General features: G+C 54.9%; 1 protein-coding gene across 14 annotated transcripts in view; it reads right to left on the reverse strand.

Annotated features, from left to right (window-relative positions):
* Positions 1 to 7,784: 7,784 nt before the first annotated feature.
* The window catches only part of UBR4 (ubiquitin protein ligase E3 component n-recognin 4), a 119,993-nt gene continuing 108,243 nt past the window's right edge, over positions 7,785 to 19,534 (reverse strand). For all 14 annotated transcript variants that reach the window (XM_036229295.1, XM_036229298.1, XM_036229329.1 and 11 more), the window contains 6 exons: positions 19,002 to 19,127; positions 17,703 to 17,897; positions 14,735 to 14,959; positions 11,426 to 11,516; positions 10,568 to 10,730; positions 7,785 to 8,170 (listed from right to left, as the gene is read on the reverse strand). In XM_036229295.1, the coding sequence (XP_036085188.1) occupies positions 8,106 to 8,170; positions 10,568 to 10,730; positions 11,426 to 11,516; positions 14,735 to 14,959; positions 17,703 to 17,897; positions 19,002 to 19,127 (865 nt within the window). In that variant the 3' untranslated portion in view covers positions 7,785 to 8,105. The remainder of the gene's footprint in view (positions 8,171 to 10,567; positions 10,731 to 11,425; positions 11,517 to 14,734; positions 14,960 to 17,702; positions 17,898 to 19,001; positions 19,128 to 19,534) is intronic.

Raw genomic sequence — 19,534 nt, forward strand, 5'->3', positions numbered from 1 at the left:
TCCATCCCCACACTGGGGGGATGCTCTTTAGAACCCACGAGTCTTTGGTACCTGCTCTGAGCTGGGCACTCTGCAAACGCAGCCACGTTTACCCCGTGAGAAGGCCCTGCTGGCCGCCTTCGCAGGGGGCATGATGGAGGTGGCGGGTGAAGCGGCTCGCCAGGCTCACACAGCAGGGAGGAGCCAGAATGGGAGTCAGGACTCCTGACTCCAAAGCCCTTGAACGCCCCGCCTGCTGCCCAGCTCTGAGAGTTGGAAATGGCCTTCCACAGCGTCACCCTCCATGTGGCATCTGCCTGGATGCCTCCAATGACAGAAGACCTACGACCTCCGAACAGCTCTTGCCACGATCGGAGCCCTGCTGTCAGCTGCATTCTCCTCAGGTGGGACCCTAACCACGTCTGTGAAAAGCCCTTCTGGGGGAGAGTCATCTGTCAGCCAGCAGCTCACGTTTCCAGAGCCTCCTCTCTGCCAGGTGCTCTGTCGGTTAACCTGAGGAAGCCTGTTCATCCTACCCATGAAGAAACCGAGGCCCAGAGAGGTGAAGGGCTCAGTCTGAGGCTGCACAGCCAGCTCTGAACCCAACCACTCTGCCGCCCGGCCCTGGCTTCCAGGGCCACACCCTGAGTTGAAGAGATTTCAGGGAGCAGAAGGGCGGGGATACTGCGGAGGGGCCTGGGGGTGGCCCGCGGGGGTCCCAGCCCAGGCCTGTGAAGAGGAAGCCGCCGTGGAAGAGCCAGAGCTGAGGCTTCTGCAAACCGCCTCCCCTGCTCACCACACTCAGGCTCCTCACGACCCTGGGGATGAGCCTCTTCGCCAGCCTCCACCCCGGCTGGTATAGTCCAGGTCTGTCGACCTTGAACTTCCCCAAACACACCAGGCTCTCCCCAATTTCCAGGAGCACTGCTGCTCCCTGGGCCACACCATGGGATCTGCACCCGAGTCCTGCCTCTCCCACAGAAGCGGAGGGAGGCTCCTCAAAGTGGGAGGCTGAGTTTGCTTAAATTCGTGTGTTTGACGACCACTTGAGATGGAGTTGCCAGATTTAGCAAATAAAGACGCCAGTGAGTGCCCCACACCATGGAAAGAGTCAGCCTACCGGCTGCCACTTCCAGACCCAGGAGAGGAAACAGAGTGGCATTGTGTCGCTGTTCGCAGTCACGCTCTGCAGGGCTGTGACCTGTCGCCATGAATGGGCAGATTCCTGCCACATGAAGAGGCCGGAGCGGAGGGCGGCCACACGACTGGGGCCGAAGCTGCGAGCCCAGCACTCCGGCCCCACCAGACGAAATCCACCTCCTAATTGCTCTGCTTGCCCTGGCATCAGGGCCAATGGCTCCCGGTGCAGCCAGTCAACTTCCAGCCGCGGCTGCCTCACCTGCCTGCAGGCCCTGGGTTCCCAAAGCTGTGCCCTCCTGCTGGGAGCTGGGCAGATCTAAACAAATCAGTGCCCAGCTTCGACGGGGCGCCAGGCCAGTAGCGAGCGGGGCCCAGGCGGAGGCGGCAGCCCACTCACGTGCTGTGCAGCCTTGGCCAAGTGAGGCTGCCTCTCTGAGCTCAGGCTCCTCCTCTGTGGATCAGAAGAAACAACAGGAATGGAGGATTGGAGAGCCTGCCGGCCACGGCACTCAGCCCAGAGCAGGTGCTCGGGAAACGTGGGTTTTGTGGGGTCCCCGACTGTCTAAATCTGTGAACACCAAGACGCAGGCCCAGCAGGGGCCCCCGTGGAGACCAAGCAGGCTAGGGGACAGCTGGGACAGACGGGTGACAGACGGGTCATTGGGCAAAGGTGGCAGAGAGACCTGAAGGACAGAGTCTAAAATGCAGCGAGCTGAGACTCCCGTGCCCTTCAGCCCTGCCCGTGCCCAGAGCACTGGGGTAGGGGTTCTGGGCCCACCGGGGTTGATTCTGGTCCTGTCCCAGCCCCGCGGCCATGCCCTGCCCCTCCCACCCTTCGGTGGTTCAGTGGTTCTGTAGCCGCCTCCCCAACAGCGGCTTTCTCGCCCAGCCCAGTGTCCCAGGAACGCATCTCTCTGCTCTCGAGAGGCCCGGGGCCCCTCCCTCAGCAGCAGCATGAGGCCTACTCCGGAGGCTGAAGGTCACCGGCACCTGACAGTGGCCCGAGAGCTGCGTGGGTGCATGCGGCACGCTGGCGGGGATGCTGGGCCTGCGCCGAGGCTGCGCTCTCCGCCTGCCGCTTTTATAAAAGAGCCGCGCTCCCCTGCGCCCACCACTGAGCCCCTCTTTCCTCTTGCCAGTGTCAGCCACGGCCAGGAAATCATTCTTCACACACTCGGGGTGACAGGCCTGAAGGGCCCCCTGACCTTACGTGCCTCAACCCTGTTGACCTAGGATGTGGGAAAGGCTGCAAGTTGGGGGCCCTGGGCAAATCCTTCCTCCTCTCTGCACCCCACTGTCCCAGCTCTAGAGTGAAGGGGTCAGAGTGTACCTCCGAAGCTGCAAAGTCAGCTAATGGGCACGGGAGAGAGGCGGGACATTGGCTGCTGTCACCCTGAGGTCCTCAGCACACACCCTTCCAGGGCTGGGCCCCAGTGCTCTGGAAGGGTGGGGTCCCCGCCCCCTAGGCTGCCAGAAGCCAGCTCTGCACCTGGACATGCCTGCAGCCGCTCCAGACTTGGCAGGGAGGCCAAAGGGGGCGAGTTGGCAGCGCACAGGCCTGGGCCAGGCTCCGAGATGGGGCAACAAACAAGGACAGGCAGGAGAGGGAGTGGCCCCCAAGGTGGAGACCGCGGAGCCACAGGGACAGAAATAACCATGGGGAACAAACAGAGGCATCGCCGAGCAACGGACTCACGTGCGAATGTGGCGAGTGTGTGCACGGGCCGTGTGCACGGGCCGCAGCTCGGCGCCTGTCCTGACAGCCGCAAGGTGAGGAGAGATGACTCCAGGGCTCCTCAGCTCAGACATTCCGTGACTCGTCTGAACGCTAACACACCAACACTGACGATCAGAGCTAAGGAGAACTGTGCCGGGGCTGTGCCCGGTTCTAGGACCTCCTACCACATTAGTTCACTTACTCCTCGCACTCGTAGACAGGTGGGGAGACCTGCCCAAGGCCCCCCAGCAGAGCTGGGCCCCCTCCCGAGCCCTGGCCCTTCCCCACGACGCCCTGCTGCCCACACCTGGCAGAGACCGCCCAGCTCACTCAGCTCACGCCATGGGCTCCTGTCTCGGGAATGCAGTCCTTCTAGCTGCATCCTCAGGCACAGGCCCCCAAGGGTGTCTCCCCAGGCCCTGGAGACAAACGGGATCGAGCTGGGTCACACCCCAAAGCCTCTACCCCCTCATCCTCCTGGTCCTCCCCCTCCAGCACTAAGCACAGCCGCTTCTCCCCATGTCGGCGGCTCTCTCAGGAGGGGGTTTGGGGGCCAAGCTGGTCTGAGTTCTAATTTTGGCTCTGCTCTTCTCAGCTGCGTGAACCTGGGCAGGCTATTAGCCTCTCTATACCTCAGTTTACTTGTCTGGAAAAAGGGCTGCCACCTGCTACATGGGACGGCATACGGGGTGACTGAGGCACTACAGGTGAAGCGCCAGCTTCTAGAAGGCGCTGGTCCCCATCATCTCTCCTGTTCAGAGGCTGCCCTGCTCCCTCCTTCGCATCTGAGCCCAACCAACAAGCCCTGAGGGGCCAGGTGGCCAAGAGAAGCTGCGGGATTCAGTCCTGGCTTTGACCTTGGCAGGATCAGTCAATAGCTGGCTCCGGGGAGCTCAGGCCCTGGAACTTACCTTGTCCCTGACGCCTGTCCCTTTTGTGCTGCTGGGAACAGCTTGCGGCCTGGGAGACCAGAGGCAGCTCCCGGGAGAGAAATGGCTGCAGCAGGAGAAAGGGGCGTGGCAGGCACAGGAGCCCCAGCGAGACCCCAGAGAGCAGGATCTGTGTGCTCCAAGCTGGGTCCGAGCCTGGCCCTGCCCCCTGCACGACTTGGGCCCCATCTCTGCTGCGAGAGCACAAAGCACAGGGGATAGTGAGGAAGAACCCCATGGACCTACCCGTTCCACCTGTCACCAGAATAAGGTTTTAATTCACTAGCCATTGTCCCAGAATTTCTCATAGGGTTGTGGGCACAGCTGATCCTGACTGTCCCCTAAGGAGACGCTGGCACACAGCCATCACCCGTTCAACAAATCTTCACCGAGTGCCCACTGTGGAGCAAAGGCTGCCCTAGGCGCTGGAGATAAGTAGTAAATAAGTGAAAGTCACTAGCAGTACGGAGCTTAGGGTGCTCAACGGTCAACGAGCACCTGACCAAGCCAGCTGATTTCAGCGTATGAAACAGAATGGTGAGTAGAGAGGGATTCGGGCGGGCACTCCTCTCTTCGATCGGTAGGCAGGGACCATGCCTGAGACGCAGCAGGGGCCCGAATGGAGGGAGGGCTCTAGCATGACATCTGGGGGGAAGGAGACAGGGAACAGCAGGGACTGTGGAGCAGTGAAGGGAGACGGAAAGGGGAGACGAGGCCTAGGGCTGGGCGAGGAGGCCAATTACTTATACAGGGTCTGGAGCCGTGAGAGAAAGACGACTCCATCCTAAAGGTGAATGCATGAATTGAAGAGTTTGAGCAGAGGAGCCACAATCTGAACAGCATTTTTAAATGACTGCACTGGGTGTTCGGAAGACAAGGGACTGTAGGGGCAAGAGAGGAAGCAGGGAGAATGAGCAGGCTCCCAGAAGACCCCCGGACCAGGGTGCAGAATGGTAACAAGTAGCCAGAGCCATGCTGTATTTTGAAGCCAGAAAGCAGTGAATTTCCCTTTCTGGCTGGTCCCCGGTCCCCCAAAGGGCCCCTCTGGCCAAAGTACCAGTAACTGCCTGGGTGCCGAACACAGACCAGCAGCCCCACTGGAGCTGGCTGAATGACCACCAGGACACCCATCGCAACAGAGTGAGAACCTGGCATAGGCAGGTCTGAGCTGGAGGTGGGCCGACCTGACGCCAGATTAGAAAATGACATGGCGGCCATCTCCCCTTGCCAGCAACTCTCGGGAGGGCCAGCAGGTCTGGGTTCTGGCTGCCTTATGCTTCACCGTCCAGCCCCGTCTTTCCTTGCTTACTTATTGTCATCCGTCACGGGGACCTAAGCTCCACGAGGACAGACTGTGGATGTATTGCTGTGCCCTCGGCATTCGGCACGGCGCCTGGCACCGAGCACCGAAGATGCGTGTGAACAAGCAGGAGTGGGGGGGGTGGGGTCGTGTTGAGTCCCACACACGTGTCAGCACCTGGCTCCCGGCAGGCAAGTCACTTCCTCTGGAGCTGTCTCCTCCTCTGTAAGGTGGAACCCTACCACCTAACTCACAGGGTTGACGGGAGAATTAAATGCAAAGATCTGGCACAGCCCCAGGTGTCTCAGCTAACATAACTGAGGGAAGGGGAGCAGATGGGGGGCCTCGTGAAGAAGGGGTCCACCTAGCCTCCCTTTAGCCCCTAACAGAGTGCTGCCCTCAGAAAGCTGGGCGCCAGGAGAGATGCAGACCGAACAGGGAACACCAGAAGCCTGAGCGATCTTAGGAGGAAGGTGCTAACATCTCTGCTCTAGCTTTACAGCTGAACGCTGGCTTCTGGGGCTTAGGATTTGTAGCCATCATCAGGCATAATTCAGTCTAGAATCATCTGAATTCCCCACCTGGGGTTGCCTATTGAGACAGACAGGGACCCAAGAAGCAGTTAGCCCAGAGGTGGCTCGGGACAGGAAAGGGCTGCTGGCTTTGGCTGCTGCCCTTCAGCGCTGCTGTGATGAGCAGTGGGCTCAGGGGACGGAGTCCCTCCCTAGTGCAGTTCCCACTCCTGCCCAAGTTCTGCCTCAGACACCGCCCTGGGACCTGTCACAGACCTGTATGGCCACCGTGTCAGCAGTCTGGGGTTGCAGCAGTCACTGGGAAGCACAGGAAAAGCTGTGGCAGTGAAAACAAGAGGTTCGATATACTTAGGTTGGAGCCAAATTTCTCTGGGGCCTTTGCAAAAAAATAAAAAATGAAGGGCAGAGAAAAAATAAGTGAACACCCTGTCATGAGCTCTGGTGACTCCAGCTCTTTAGGCCACAGGCACCAGGGTACAGATCATGCTTCTGAAGGCGCCATGTCGACACTCGGTGCCCCAAGGTGTCGCTGCGAACAGGGCTCAGCCTACACGGTGTCACATGAAGCAGCGAGCTGACACCTGGTAAACAGGTAGAATCCTGTTGACACGGGCACGCTCCCCGCTCCCCCTTCCTGCTTTGCTGGCCCAGAGGCGGCTGCTCCAGTTTACTGCCTGCCGAGATGTTAGGTAACAGCAATCCCACACGCTCACGTGTACCTGCGGGGGCCTCTCGGGGAGACCACCAGGAGGTGGGAGAGGTGGACACGCAGGACGAAATGAACTTGCTGTATTCAGTGTGAAGTCACGGTCCCAAAACCAAGGTCCTTTATCCTCCTTCCCTAGACATTTCTGGGCCTCACCTGAGACATGGATGGAAAGTGAATTCATCAACAGTAAGAGCAGCTATGACCTCACGACACGGCAGGAGAATAATCTCATGTAAACCTCGCGACCACCCCACCCCCTTCCAGGTGAGGAGACTGCAGAGACAGAAGGGGCAGCAGAGCTGGGATCTGAACCGGAGACGCCCCTGACATAGCTTGGGCGACGCCACGCCCTTGCTCGAGCTAGGCAGCCCCTCAGAAGCCCCACCACCCCACGCCGACGCGCACGCGTGCACGCAAACCCACCCATGTCCGTCCCCCTGGGCTGCCGGCTGCGTTTTTTCGTATCAAACTGCTCTTGTCTCTCTCGCTAAGCCCCAAGCACAACACTCATGCCTGCTTGTGGCTGCCCGTCAGGGAGTCTGGGGAAGGAACACCAAGTCCTGCTTGTGGAGGTCTTCCAAGGGGCCCAGAGGTACCTCCTTCCTGTAGCAAGTGGTCTGGCCCGAAGACTGAGTCACATAAACTGGGCATCAAGATAGGGGAGGCTGTCACTCAGAGAAGCAGTGGGCAGAGCAGTCAGAGAACAAAAGGAGATGGACGTTGGCGAGCTCTTCTTCCCTTAAAGGCCACCTGGATCAGTCCCGCCCTAAAATCTGGGGAGAGGCTTTTGGGAATCTTGCTGCTTCACTAGCAAAAAGGCCACTACCCACAAACCTGGGGAAGCAGGTGTCAAGGTCCCCAGGGCCAGGAGCAACAGTGGTTGAGGTCACAGCTTCAGAGGCACAAACCTGTAGCCACCAGTTGGGCGGCCTTCGGCATGTGATGCTGGTTCTTTGGCCCTTTCCTGCTGGGCTGTTGGAAAGACCAGAAACAATAACACACTGGCCTGGCGGAGAAGGTGCTCAGTGAAGGGCAGCCACTCATGATTCTGTCTGCCCCAGGCCCTGTCCTAGCAAGCAACCCTGAAGTCACCAAAGGATTCTCGATTCGCAGCTGGCAGGTGACTGTCCAATGCCTTTGTCATAGAAAGACTAGTGAGTGCCCTGCTGCACGCAGCCTGCCTTTAGCAGAGGACTAGAAAATCATGGGGCTCCCCGTGTCTTTGGGTTCCAGCTCTTAAGGCCAAATTAAGAGGCACCAAGGGGTTTGTTTTAGGAAAGATCAGATTCATCAAATGCGGTGCCCCAACTTGCTGGCCGAAAGCAGAGAGGCTCTGTTTGGTGTTGACAAGAGGCCCAGAGACAGCGATTCTGATACAGCAGTCTTCCTGCGCTGGCAGCGGAAAGGGCTGGGCAGCCCAGGAAAAGGATTTGGCCACTGTCACTAAGGACGGGTTTAAGCAGCAGTCAACACCTTCTTTTTCAATGTGTACTAAGTCATTCATTTATTTCTCAAGCTGTGCACACTCAAGGATTAAGTTGGCCAGGACAACTCACGGCTCCTAGGGTATGTACAGGTCCTTCGATGGCTTGGATTACAGACAACTTCATAGCTAGCGCACCACACACGAAATAAAACAGGAAGCCTAAAAACCCCAAGCCACTCCAGAAGAAATGAGGGAGGGAGGAGGGAGGAGTCACGATGCAGCATCCTGTGGGGGGATCGATGCACGGGAGGGAAGGACACGGGGTGGAAGGCAGGCCAGCTTCACTCTGTCGGCTGTGGTTCCGCAGGATGGTCAGGGGACTGAGCTCAACAGGTCCTTCAGGAAGCTCTCTGGATCCGTGATTTCTGATAACAGACCTAGAAAAGAGGCAGAGGTTGCTCAGGAGCAGGAATGCAAACCCCCAGCCCACTGAGTCATGGCTGCCGCATCCACAAGGAGAACACACTGTACTCCGACAAGTTCGGACACGGCCGCTCACTGGCACACCGGCGATGACTGGGGAGCCAGTCACCGAGCAAACAGTCCTGCTCCGGAGCCGGGCGCTGCTGCTTCTCTGCAGGTGGCACGGTGGCAGAGGCCGACCCCACAATCTCCTCGGGCAGAGGTTCTGACTCTGAGTGTACAGACCACTACAGGGGATCTGCAGGCCCACCACGCCTGAGTATGAAACGGAGGGAGATTTCTGAAGGGACAGTGTCTGCAGCCTTCAGCATATTCTCAAAAGAACCAGGGCTGGGGGAAAGTGTCCTTGTGGGCTGAAGAGCAGAGAAGGGTAGCAGGGCCTTGGGCTCATCTGAGTTTTACCCCAACCACTAGTCCTGGGGCCTTAAGCGAGCTGCCAACACACGGGAGCTCCGTTTCTTCAACTATCAAATGGGGATGGTGACAAGTCCTTGTTTCGTCACTGCGGGGATTAAACTAGGTCATGTATGTGAAAGTGCCCAGTGCACAGAAGGTGCTCAATCAGCAGCAGGTCCCCTGCGGCTCACGCCGCTCCCCCACCAAGCAGGACGCTCACTTTCACCAACGTGGCGTTGCTAACCCTGCCCTGGCCCCACACAAACTGAAGTCCTCTCCCAGCGTCTGTGCTGATGGAGGGAGAGTGACAGCGACCAACGCGTGTTGGTTTTGGAAGATGTTTTTGTCCTTGCACAGGGTATGTCTGATGTCCTGAAATTTTCTACCAGTCTACACAAAGTAATAAAGTCACGCTGTGAACACCGGACCTCGGAGTGAGGACACAGAGGCTCCCCCAGCTGTAAGCCAGGGTGCTGTGACCAGCTCCGGGCCGATGCAAAGCCCTGAACTGAGGTGAACGCCTTCCTCGCCGCGCCCGCCTCCTTCCTCTCTGACATTCTCACACTGACAGTCTTTGTTCAGACATTCACCAGCTGCTGGGGTCACAGGTACAGCGCCTGGCCCTGAGGCTACCTGCTCTCCATCAAGACCCCTTCCTGCAGGGAGAGTGGCTGAGGGAAAGCGCCTGGGCTGAAAAGAGCGCGTGCGAGCATCTGGAGGAGCGAACGAAGAAACGAGGGGAGCGGTGCAAACGCGTGACCGCCGGACACTGGCGGGGCGGGGGCGGGGGCCAGCCAACTGGAAGCTGTTCCAGTGCACGGCTTCCACTGAGGCCGCCACGCAGGATGGTCCGACTGGACATCCCCGGGCTTTGGGAAACTCATCAGCCGATGAGAGGAAAGGGGAATTCACGCTGAGTGTCACTCCAGACCTTGAAGGTTCGCTTCTCAGAGGATAAAGACAAACAGGAAAACGTCAGTGGAGGCTTCCCTTGACAGTGGGATCTGGAGACAAGTTTTTCTCCTGCTTTGTTACATGTCACAACATTCCCCCCATAAACATCGGGGGAAAATAAAACAGGTTCACAAGAGTCGGGCAGGTGTGGTCTCCCTCTGCTTCAGCTCCGGGAGCCCCGCCACCTTGGAGAGACGGCAGTGACAGGGGACCATATGCAACAGCACCCACCACCTAAGAAGGCACCAGATTTTAATCCTAGGTGGGCTTCCATAGACATCAGCCCAAGTCACCTCCCCCTACGGTTACCTGATGCTTGGTTATGAAATCCAAACAATTTTTAATGTGTTTGCAATTAAAGTGACAAATGTGCTGTATGAGGCATCTGTACGCAGGCAAGAACAATGAACTCCATTTTTACCAGCTACGGGATGAGGACCTGTCTGAGAACGTCTCACACGATGATAGCGCGCTGTTGCCCTGTCCTCACACTAAGGGACTGTTCGGTTTTGCTGTTTGGATGTTGACCATTTATTTTAAGAATCGGAGTTGAAGTCCGCATCTCCCCAGGGGCAGCAGGAAAACAGGTAAGCTCCGTTTTCCTTCTCTGAACTGTCATGAGAAGCCAGGAATCAGAAAGGGCTCTACCGATTTTCCAGCTACGCCCCGCTAGAAACCGATTTAATCTTCAAAGCTCCGGCTGCCCCGTCTGTAATGCGGGGACGACCACAGCTCCGACCTCACACAGGGAGGGCTGCCTGGCGGACTGAGAAAATGCACAGTCAGCAACACAGTGCCTGGAACACAGTGAGCACCTGATACGTGTCACGGCTGCTGTCCTTGGTATTTACTCATCTCTCTCAGATCTTGGGGTGGCCAACAGGCTAGTTCTCACCTATGTTTCTTCTAGTATGTGGAGATAAATACTCTGGCCAGCCCCACCAGGACAGAGATGGGTCTTGCGGCAGAAGCCCTTTGCAAGGTAAAACCTTCGCACTGACCAGCCACGTCAAGGAACTCCGAGAAGGTCTCCACTGGCATGAACTCTTCCTGAAAGGTCTTCAGAGCCTTGTCAGCAGCTTCGTAGATGGGCATGTCGTTGTGGCGGATGTATTCCGCTAAAGAGCAGGACCAGCCCCCCTCCGTGTTGCTGGTAGGCACCTTCTGCAAGAACCAACAGGGTACGGGCCCAGGGGTGGGTGACTTAATGCCTCAAGTCGATCAGGCCACTTCAGTCCCACGGAAAGCAGAGCCCTCCCACATACACTAAAGTTTCCCCTGGAGGATGTTTATTTTTCCCCCAGCAACAACACAATTTCCAAAATTCCATTTCACTCGTCGTACAGCCCCTTTATCATACACTGTGTCACTCGAACCCGCAAGCTGCAACGAGAGGCTGCATTCTTTCCTCCCTATGTACTTCGCATCTGCATTTCCCAAAGAAAAGGGAACCATCGAGATGCCTCTATTACGCTGTTTCATTCGGATCATGAAAGGAACCACCCCCAAGCCCTCACGTTCCTTCCAGGCAGAGAGGAGTGTCCTACTGTAAGCTGGGCTGGAGTAAGTCACACACACGGGGCAACAGGGTTTATCGAAACACAGGGGACAAGAGAGAACAAAGGGTGGCTCAGGAGGAAGAGCTTCCTGCAGAAGCAGGTTTGCAGCAGGTCCAAGGCCGGGCTATAAAAGTGAACACAGACGTGTAAGGGTCTACGCTGGCACAGATCTCTGCCCCAGTAGGCACAGTTTGTTTCTCAGGACAGGCCAGTGGAGGAGCAGCCACCCAACAGCTGAGGCAGGGCACATGTATTTTACACCCCTTCGCAAACCCGCCAAGCCTCCGATAGCACCCTTACCTTAAACATGTTGTAAATGAGATCGACGAGGGCCCAGAAGAGAAGGGAAGAGCGATACGCGGAGTAGTCCTTCACTGTCTTGTCTGTCAGCCTGGAAAAGATCAAATTCCGTGTCCATGCAGACCCTGGAAGGGTACTCAAAGGACTGAGCAAAGCACTTGGGAGCAAGGGAGGTCACAGTAATCTCTGCATCACTCAGTTCCAGCCACTCAGCCAAGTTCTCAAGAAAAAGCAGCTGTGGGAAAGAACTTCTACAGCCCTGGGACCCCGTGGTTTACTTCTACAAAAACGTTCCATAAAACATTCATCTCTAGGACCGACCCTTCCAAATTAGGGTAAAACAGAACAAAGGGAGACAGAAGTTGTGACGTGACAACTTAAAGAGAGGCCAAGGACTCACACGTCCCCATGTTCAGCCCCCACACAAGCTCATGGACTGGATGGGACCTAATAAATGAAGCAGGAAACAAAGTTCTACTCAGTCCTCCATTCCCGCTGGGAGGACTTTCACAGTCAGCAGCCTAAAGCCGCCAAATACAGCAACTTGTCAGCCATGTGCTGCGGTGAAAACAGCAAGCTGGTGGGAAAGTGGCGTTGAGCAATGGTAACGTCCAGGACAGAGGACATGACGGCCGACACCGCCCAATGCCGGGATAATCCCCAGGCTGCTCGCCACACCCCTTGGTTTCTACCCAGTATCGCCTGTACCTAATCCCATGATGCAGCTGAGGATTTTAAAGCCCAGTCAGTCCCTTGGAACACTGCGGGCCCGTAGGCGACAACACCCACTGCCTCCTTGGCAGACCCTCCTGGAGTGAGGAATGGTCACGCCAGGTGAAGCCACTGTGAGAAACAGGCAAACCAGGCTCCCCCTCTGCACAAGGAGTAACATATTGGGGCTAAAATGTGATTTCTACCACCCAAGTCTACTAAAGGTATGGTCTGCAAACTGCCTAACTGCCTTCACATCTGTAATAAATCATGGAGATTCTACAGCTCAGAACACACAGGAACAGAGCCCATAACTAAAGGGACTAGAATTCAATATTAAAATGCGGGTGTGTGTGTAAGACTTGTAAAAATAAACAGAGGTGGCATTTATTATGGAAGCTAAAACTATACGGTATGAGACTCAAGGGAGGGGGCTGTGTAGCATGGGAGAGGCCATCCATATCTAGAGTCAGTAAATGTAAATTAACCAACAACAACAACAACACACACACACACACACACACACACACACTCAAAGGAAAGGATCCCACTTGCTGAAGTATGCTTCCTGTGCCCTCCCTCACCCAATATCCTCCAACGCACCCGCTGTCCCCTGCTTGCCATGGGTGAGAATGCTGCAGCCTAAGTAAAGACGACCAAGACCGTGAGGTGGGCCTGGGAATGAGGATGATGGCCCATTTCTCTGCAAACGAGGTAACAGATTGGGCTGACGGAGGCCTAAGAAAGTCTCAGGCTCAAATACTTGCAAGTTCCTGGCTGAGGACCTATTGCCCTGAATGCACAACATGCAGAAAAGGTCAACTTCTCTGCTGCAGATTCCTAGAGCTACATTTCTATATCGGCCACGGCCTCCAACCCCACAATGTACAGGACTCAGGACAAGGCCTGTGCCAGTGACACTGCCCCACCCAGCAGGATGATGCCCTCTAATGTCCTTCCAGCCACGATCTCTCTCAGAGGGCGTCTCAATACGGTGCTAGCGCCCAGCACCTCCTCCGGTCTGTTTCAGGAGCGCCCGCTCACGCCCCCACACCACACCAAGTTTGGGCCTTCTCTGTGGCTGTTTTGCCTTGGTAAGCAGAAATCCTGAATGACTCTGCCCAGCTTAATTATTTAAGGCTAATTAGTAAAGGTGACTAAACTGCTACAGAGAAAATGACAACTCATGAGTGTAGCTTACATTGGATTTCCTAATTAAGCTGTGACCAAATCGGCTTTTCCTTAACTGCCTGGGACAGTAATGTATTCCAGCCTCCTAAATGAAAGCAAAACAGCTCCTGTGGGCTCAGATTTCACACCTGCCACTGACGGCCCATGCCCAGCAAATAGTCACTTTATGTGCTGTGGAAGTGGGCCAGCCTGGCTTATCAACAACTTAGAGTCCTCCAGGTCTAACCTGTGATTCCGGCAGCTAGTTAACTACGAATGAATGCTTCAGGCTTTGGGAAACATTGAGAAGTGGGCGCTATGTCTGGAACAATGGCAGAGGTTAGACAGGACTCTAAGAAGACCTGCCCCCTCCTGTTCTACGCGGAGAAGCTGATACTGGCCTAATTCAACAGCAGAGCGCCAACCTGGTCTCCCTGGGGGCATAAGGTACCTACGACTAGCAACTCCTGACAAATCAGAGCTGATGGAGGTAAAGATACCAGGTGTGCTGGTTCAGGCACATGGCTGTTTCCACCTGGTCTCTCATTGTCAGGGGGCTGAAAATGCCTCCAATCTCTCGTTGGCCTACAAATGTAGAAACATTTCCTCAGATCCTAGCAAAAAACAAACTCTCAAGGACAGATCTTCTGGAAGTGAAGATTTCCCTCGTGGCAGAAGCAAATGGATAACCCCACCCCCTACTGTGGAGCCCAGGTCAGGTGGGCCGCACAGGGCTCCCGTGAGCCAAGAGTAGTGCCCGCAGAGTCCACTTAGTGTGTGGCAATCCACATGGTCGTCTCAAAGGGCTTCTTGTCATTTGCAGATGTTTCTCTCAAGACACTTGCCATCTGACCCAAATCCCAGCACAAGGTCATGAAAACAAAGACCACTTCCTTCTTTGGGAGGCATCCACATCAGTAGCAAAAGAAAGACTCATGGAATGTGGCGCAGACAGGATAGGAATGTGACCAAGGAGGGAGCTGATTAGCTTCTAATGATCAGAAAAGCCCCAACCACAGTCATGCAGAGGCATTCCTAGTTTATGCCCAAACCAGCAGACGGGGACACCTGTCACCCGTTTCAGCCCATGCCAGCGCAAATGCTCCTCCTGCTCATCAGGAGTCTCACCTTGTGCCTGGCTGGCTCCCTCTCTTGAAATGTTCCTCAGAGGTAAGCCTGGCTCTACCTTTCTAGTAGCTGAACACCAGACCCAGAGGTGGCCGTGAACCTGCCAGCCACAGAGCCTAGACCCTTGGTGTGGCGGAATGAGAAGAATCAGGGCCAATGACCAAGGCAAACAAGCACACCTTTCCCAAGCACACGCACATGGCTAGGCGGTTTTTTACACACACTGGGAATACACAGTCCAGGCGACAGACAGCAGGAGACGGCTCCTTGAAGTTGGTACTTTCTGAAGCAGGTACTGACCTGGTGGCTCCCCCTGGAGCCACTGCCCGGGCTTGAGAGGTCACCAGCAGCCTCCTCAGAATTTCTACACGCGTGGCTCTCCACTTCTCGGGGGGCAGGACGTGGAGGGCCAGGACCGTGAAATAGTGGGGCCCATCCACTTCAAAGGCACTCTCCACCCACTTCTCCTTGGGCTGTTCTAGGAAGGCCTGGAGGTTCTTCTCCTCTCGGGAAGTTGCTCGGGTTCTAGAACAAAAGGTGCCTGATGAAACCAGGGTAGAAGCTAGGGTCTAGCAGCAAGAGGGGAGGGGCTTTGCCCAATTTCCCGTCTTAAGTGTCTTGGACGCTTGGATCACAGGACACTCCCGCTCACCCTCAACCACCCCTCCTGCCTCCTCTCCAAGCGCTACCGCTTCCCTTCCAAGCCCTGTTCCGTGACATCTTCCTCGCGCCCCTCCCTCCCTGTGGTTCAGCTCTGACACAATTCCAAACGAACACTGGCTCCTGAGCCCCCTGCATTGTGTTGGGCAAATTCATAAACACTCCACCATCGAGGTGTCCCCACAACTCTGGAAGATGACAGCTTGCACTTTTCACCATGGTATCTGAAGCCCAGAGAAGTAAGTGATTTGCCCAAAGTCACCAAGCCAGTAAGTGATGGAATCAGTGTGAATTCAGAACCTCTGACTCTGAGCCCACCGCCTGCATCTCCCTGACTTATAGTCTCATAACAGCTAAACTGTTCACACTACACTTGCTTCTGGTTCCTTTCCCTGGCTATTTTGTTGGTTTTCCTGTATGTCTGTGTCTCCTCTCCTTTGTTAGAACAGCTTCTTCCAGACAAGCACTGCTTCTTGTTTTTGCTCTTGCCTAAACTGCAATGACAATGACAACCATAAACTTTAACGCCAGGCACCATTCTCTAAGGGCTCTGTGTAGATTATCTCATTTAACCCTCACAACAACCCGATGAGACAGGTAGCGGCACTACCTCAATCTTACAGAAGAGGAAACTACAATACAAAGTAAGTGTTTTGCCCAAAGTCACGCACTGGGGCCTGACAGTGGGCTTTGAACCCAGGCAGTCTGGCTAGAGCCACGCCAGCATCGATGCCCTGTCTTCCCTCCAGGAGGAAGCCTTGACAAGCGGTCCCGGGTCGACACTGAGAGCACTGGAGTCCTTCCCCATCACACGTTTCTAGCTGTGCTCTCTCCCTATAACCTGGACGATGCTCTCAGGCCAAGAGTGCCTGACACCCTATCCGAATTCTACAGGGGGGAAAAAATAAAACACAGCACTAGTAACCACGAAAATCAAAGTTACCAGGTCTGCAGATGGCACTGCCAGACACTGAACTGTGTGAAAACAAGAGGGGACAGTGCAAGGACATTCTGTTTCCTTCTGCTCCCTGAAGAACAACATAAATTAAAGGGAACAGATGAACATACTCAACTTGACCTTCCAAAACTGGGGATCAGAGGCTTCCTGCCACTGCGGGACCTGCTCATCTCTGCTCTGGCTCACACACGAACGGTCCACCAAAGGCAGCTCTGCCCCGCTCACCCAGCCCCCCGTGACTGAGCTCACACCACTGTGAAACGCCGAGCTAGGGAAAGCAGTCTGTGGACGGGAAACAGGACCTCTCCATGAAGGTTCCGGGTCAGTCTCTAACTCCCCAAGATAACCGTGACACTGCCAGCTCCCTCTCCCAGCAGGAAACTTGAGCAGGAGTTAAAATGTCTGGCATTTAAGGAACAGTGACACCCGAAAACACTGGCTCTGTTCTGCTAGGCAGATCGCGCTGTCTCTGTGGGGCTGCTTTTCTCCCCGGAGAAGAGAGCAGTCCACTCTACCTCACCGCTGCCAAGAGACATGTCCCTGCGAAAGCCAAGGGCTCTGTCAAAGGCGCACAAACACGTAATGAGCGCTGCTCAGGCCTGGAGCAGTCTGGAGAGTGGAATGTTTGTGCTGTCAGCGACGCAGGTGTCCCTTCTGACAGGCTGAACAGTTTAGCAGGTGATGTCATGCACTGCTGAGGACCCGCCCGTGCATCTTTTTAACAATGAAGCCTGCAGTCTGGAGGTGAGCCTTTTAACTGGTAAAGAAGTGGGAGGGAAGCAGAAAATAACACCGCTGAAGAGAGAAGACCAGAATGGAGAGGACATGGGGTGTCCTGCTGCCTAGACCAAATTGCAGCTGCCTCCGGTGGACTATATACAGCCTTCCCACAGCCTGTCCATTCTCTGCCCAACGAACTTTGAAGACTCTTGCTAGGGGCCTAAAAGTATGAAACCATTTAAATGAAATCTAAGAGCTAAAGTATATTAACTCTCTGAATCTGCTTTTAAAATCTGGGTTGAAATGAAATAATAATATTCTCTACCTCTCTGATTCTTTAAAATTATATCTTTAGGTATCAACCTAACTATTCCATTACGTACATACGGAAAAAAAAATACAAATCTACTTCTTCCTGGCTGCCTTCCTTCTCGGCTGACTTTCCCGGGTATTCCTCTTACACTTGACAGAAGCATTACTGGAGAGAAAACAAGGACAGCAAGTCCAGTTTCCATTTATGAACTGGGTCCTTGGTTCTGCTGCATCCCCAAGATGTGAAACCCTCACCTGTAGCATACAGTGTGCCCTTGACAGTGTGTGCGTCTCTGACCTGTGGCCACCCCCAACTCAAGAAAAGAGAGTCGTGCAAGGAGAAGCAGAGGCTACAGAGAAGTAGAAGCTGCAATGGTCTGGCTTCCAGTTCCCATTCCCTCTGGGCGGAAGGTCAGTCGGAGGATGCAGCCCTTCACTGCCCATGGTGGGGGATGAGACAGTTTCAGAAAGGAAGTCACCTAAAAGCCGCAGATAAACATTCCTACTTCAGTTAAGGCTGCCTGAGGGCAGGCATCTGTTCTGGGATGAACTAGGGTGGATATGGAAGAGTGGGAGATCCTGGGTCAGCCGGGTGCTGCCCGGGGTGGAGGTACTGACGTGTTCAGGACGTAAAGCACAGTGTGGATGATGTACGGGATCAGGTGGATGTTGCTCTCCCGGCCACCCCCGCCGGTGTCCGCGCTGAACGACTGCTCCATGGCGAAGCGCAGGAAGAGCAGCTTGATGTCGTGGATGTTGAGCTGGTACGTGGGCTCCCGCTGGCCCGTACACTCCTGGAGGTAAGTGTTGTGCCTGAGGAGAAGGGGAGCAAACGCTGACACGGAAGCAAGTTCCCTAGTGACAACCAGCTGGGAAGGCAGAGGCCGCTCGGCAGCCCCTTCCCTGACGGCTGCAAAGGTCACACAAATGGATATAGAGGAATGAAAGGGAGAGTCGAGGACGAGGACTGGGCTAGAAGAAAGACAAGAGCAGAGGGCATTTTCATGTCTGCTGTGACTGAGTGTGATACTCTCCAAGCCTGCATGGGAACCCACCAGTTTTGGGGGCCCATTTCTTGATAGACGAATGTCATGGGACATATCATGGCCACACCTAGAAGTACATTTTGGAAGAAAGCAGAATTTGTCCATTCTGACTGACGAGGAAATCTATTCATAAGAATCACGTCTGCAACCTCCAAAAAAGTTGTCTATGTCAATGTATGTTACCATCTATTATGCCTCTTATTAACTGTGTGACCGCAAGGAAGTTACCCAATCTCTGTGCCTCGATTTCTTCATCTGTATTTACAATAATAACACATGGTCAGCATCTCGATATGTTGCCTGTTATTACTTTCATCATCATTACTGACAGCTCCCTGTTTTATGGTAAGTACCTTTTCACCCCTGAGCTTTAAACACAGGACTTGGGGTGGGGTGTCACTGCACAAGGCATCGGTGAGAGGTGAGGACCTCCCAGAAACTTGAGACGCTCTACTCTACTTTGGATTTTAGGATGGGGAAGGCTGGAAAGGAGCCTGATATTCCTTATGCCACTACACTATTTATTTTTATTATTTAAACCTCAGAGGCACGCAACACAGTGTAGAAGTAAATTCTGGAAACTTCTGGCCTGGAGGACCAAGTCTGGCATTGCATGTCTTATGTCCTTAATCAATAAAAGAGGAGAGGCAGCGAAAAACTAGCCATTCTACATGGCGCAGCGGACACTGACGGTGCTGGTTTCTCTCAGTAGAGTTCTCCTCTGTTTCGGACAGACCCTGTCAGTAAGCAGAGACACGGGTTCCCAGTGAAGGTGACAGCAAATGGTGTTACCATAGGCTGGGCTGAGAGCTTATCTCCCTATCTCCTGGGCGTCCCTTCTTTCCTACTGTGCAAAATGCTCAACACTCACCTTGCCAAGCAAGTGGCAAAAGCTGATTCGGGGACATGGGGTCCCCAGACCGGAAGGAGCCCGTTGCACTTAGTGTTGGCGTTCTGAAGGGCAGCACTTTCCCACTCTTCCCGGCCTCGAGCCAACCTGGATTGGGGGGAGAGCAGGGACGAATGACTGCTGGAATTACTCCGGCAGCCAGGCGCCTGGGCGAGAGGGGGTGGAGAAAGGTTGGCTAGCACTAAGGAAGTAAGTCAGCCATGCCCCTGCCTCTACAGAGAACTGGCCTTCTGTCAGCCCGATGCGGTAAACGCCGGCTTCACCGCTTCAGGCAAGTGTGATTGCCTTCACCAGCCTTGGGCCGAAAGCCATGTGTAACATGGCAAAGAACAGCTCTTGGGTCTGTCTGGTTTAGGGTGGAGTACTCCGCTCCCCCGAGACTAAGGAATAGCACTAAAACCTTGGAGTGGGTGGTCCCACCCCCTCCAAACCCAGGCTTTGGGCAACCTGCCCGCTCCTCTGAAGTAACAAAGGTCTAGAGCTGAGGCACCTGT

Source organism: Rousettus aegyptiacus, unplaced genomic scaffold (assembly GCF_014176215.1).
Source record: "Rousettus aegyptiacus isolate mRouAeg1 unplaced genomic scaffold, mRouAeg1.p scaffold_m13_p_1, whole genome shotgun sequence".
Lineage (NCBI taxonomy): Eukaryota > Metazoa > Chordata > Mammalia > Chiroptera > Pteropodidae > Rousettus > Rousettus aegyptiacus.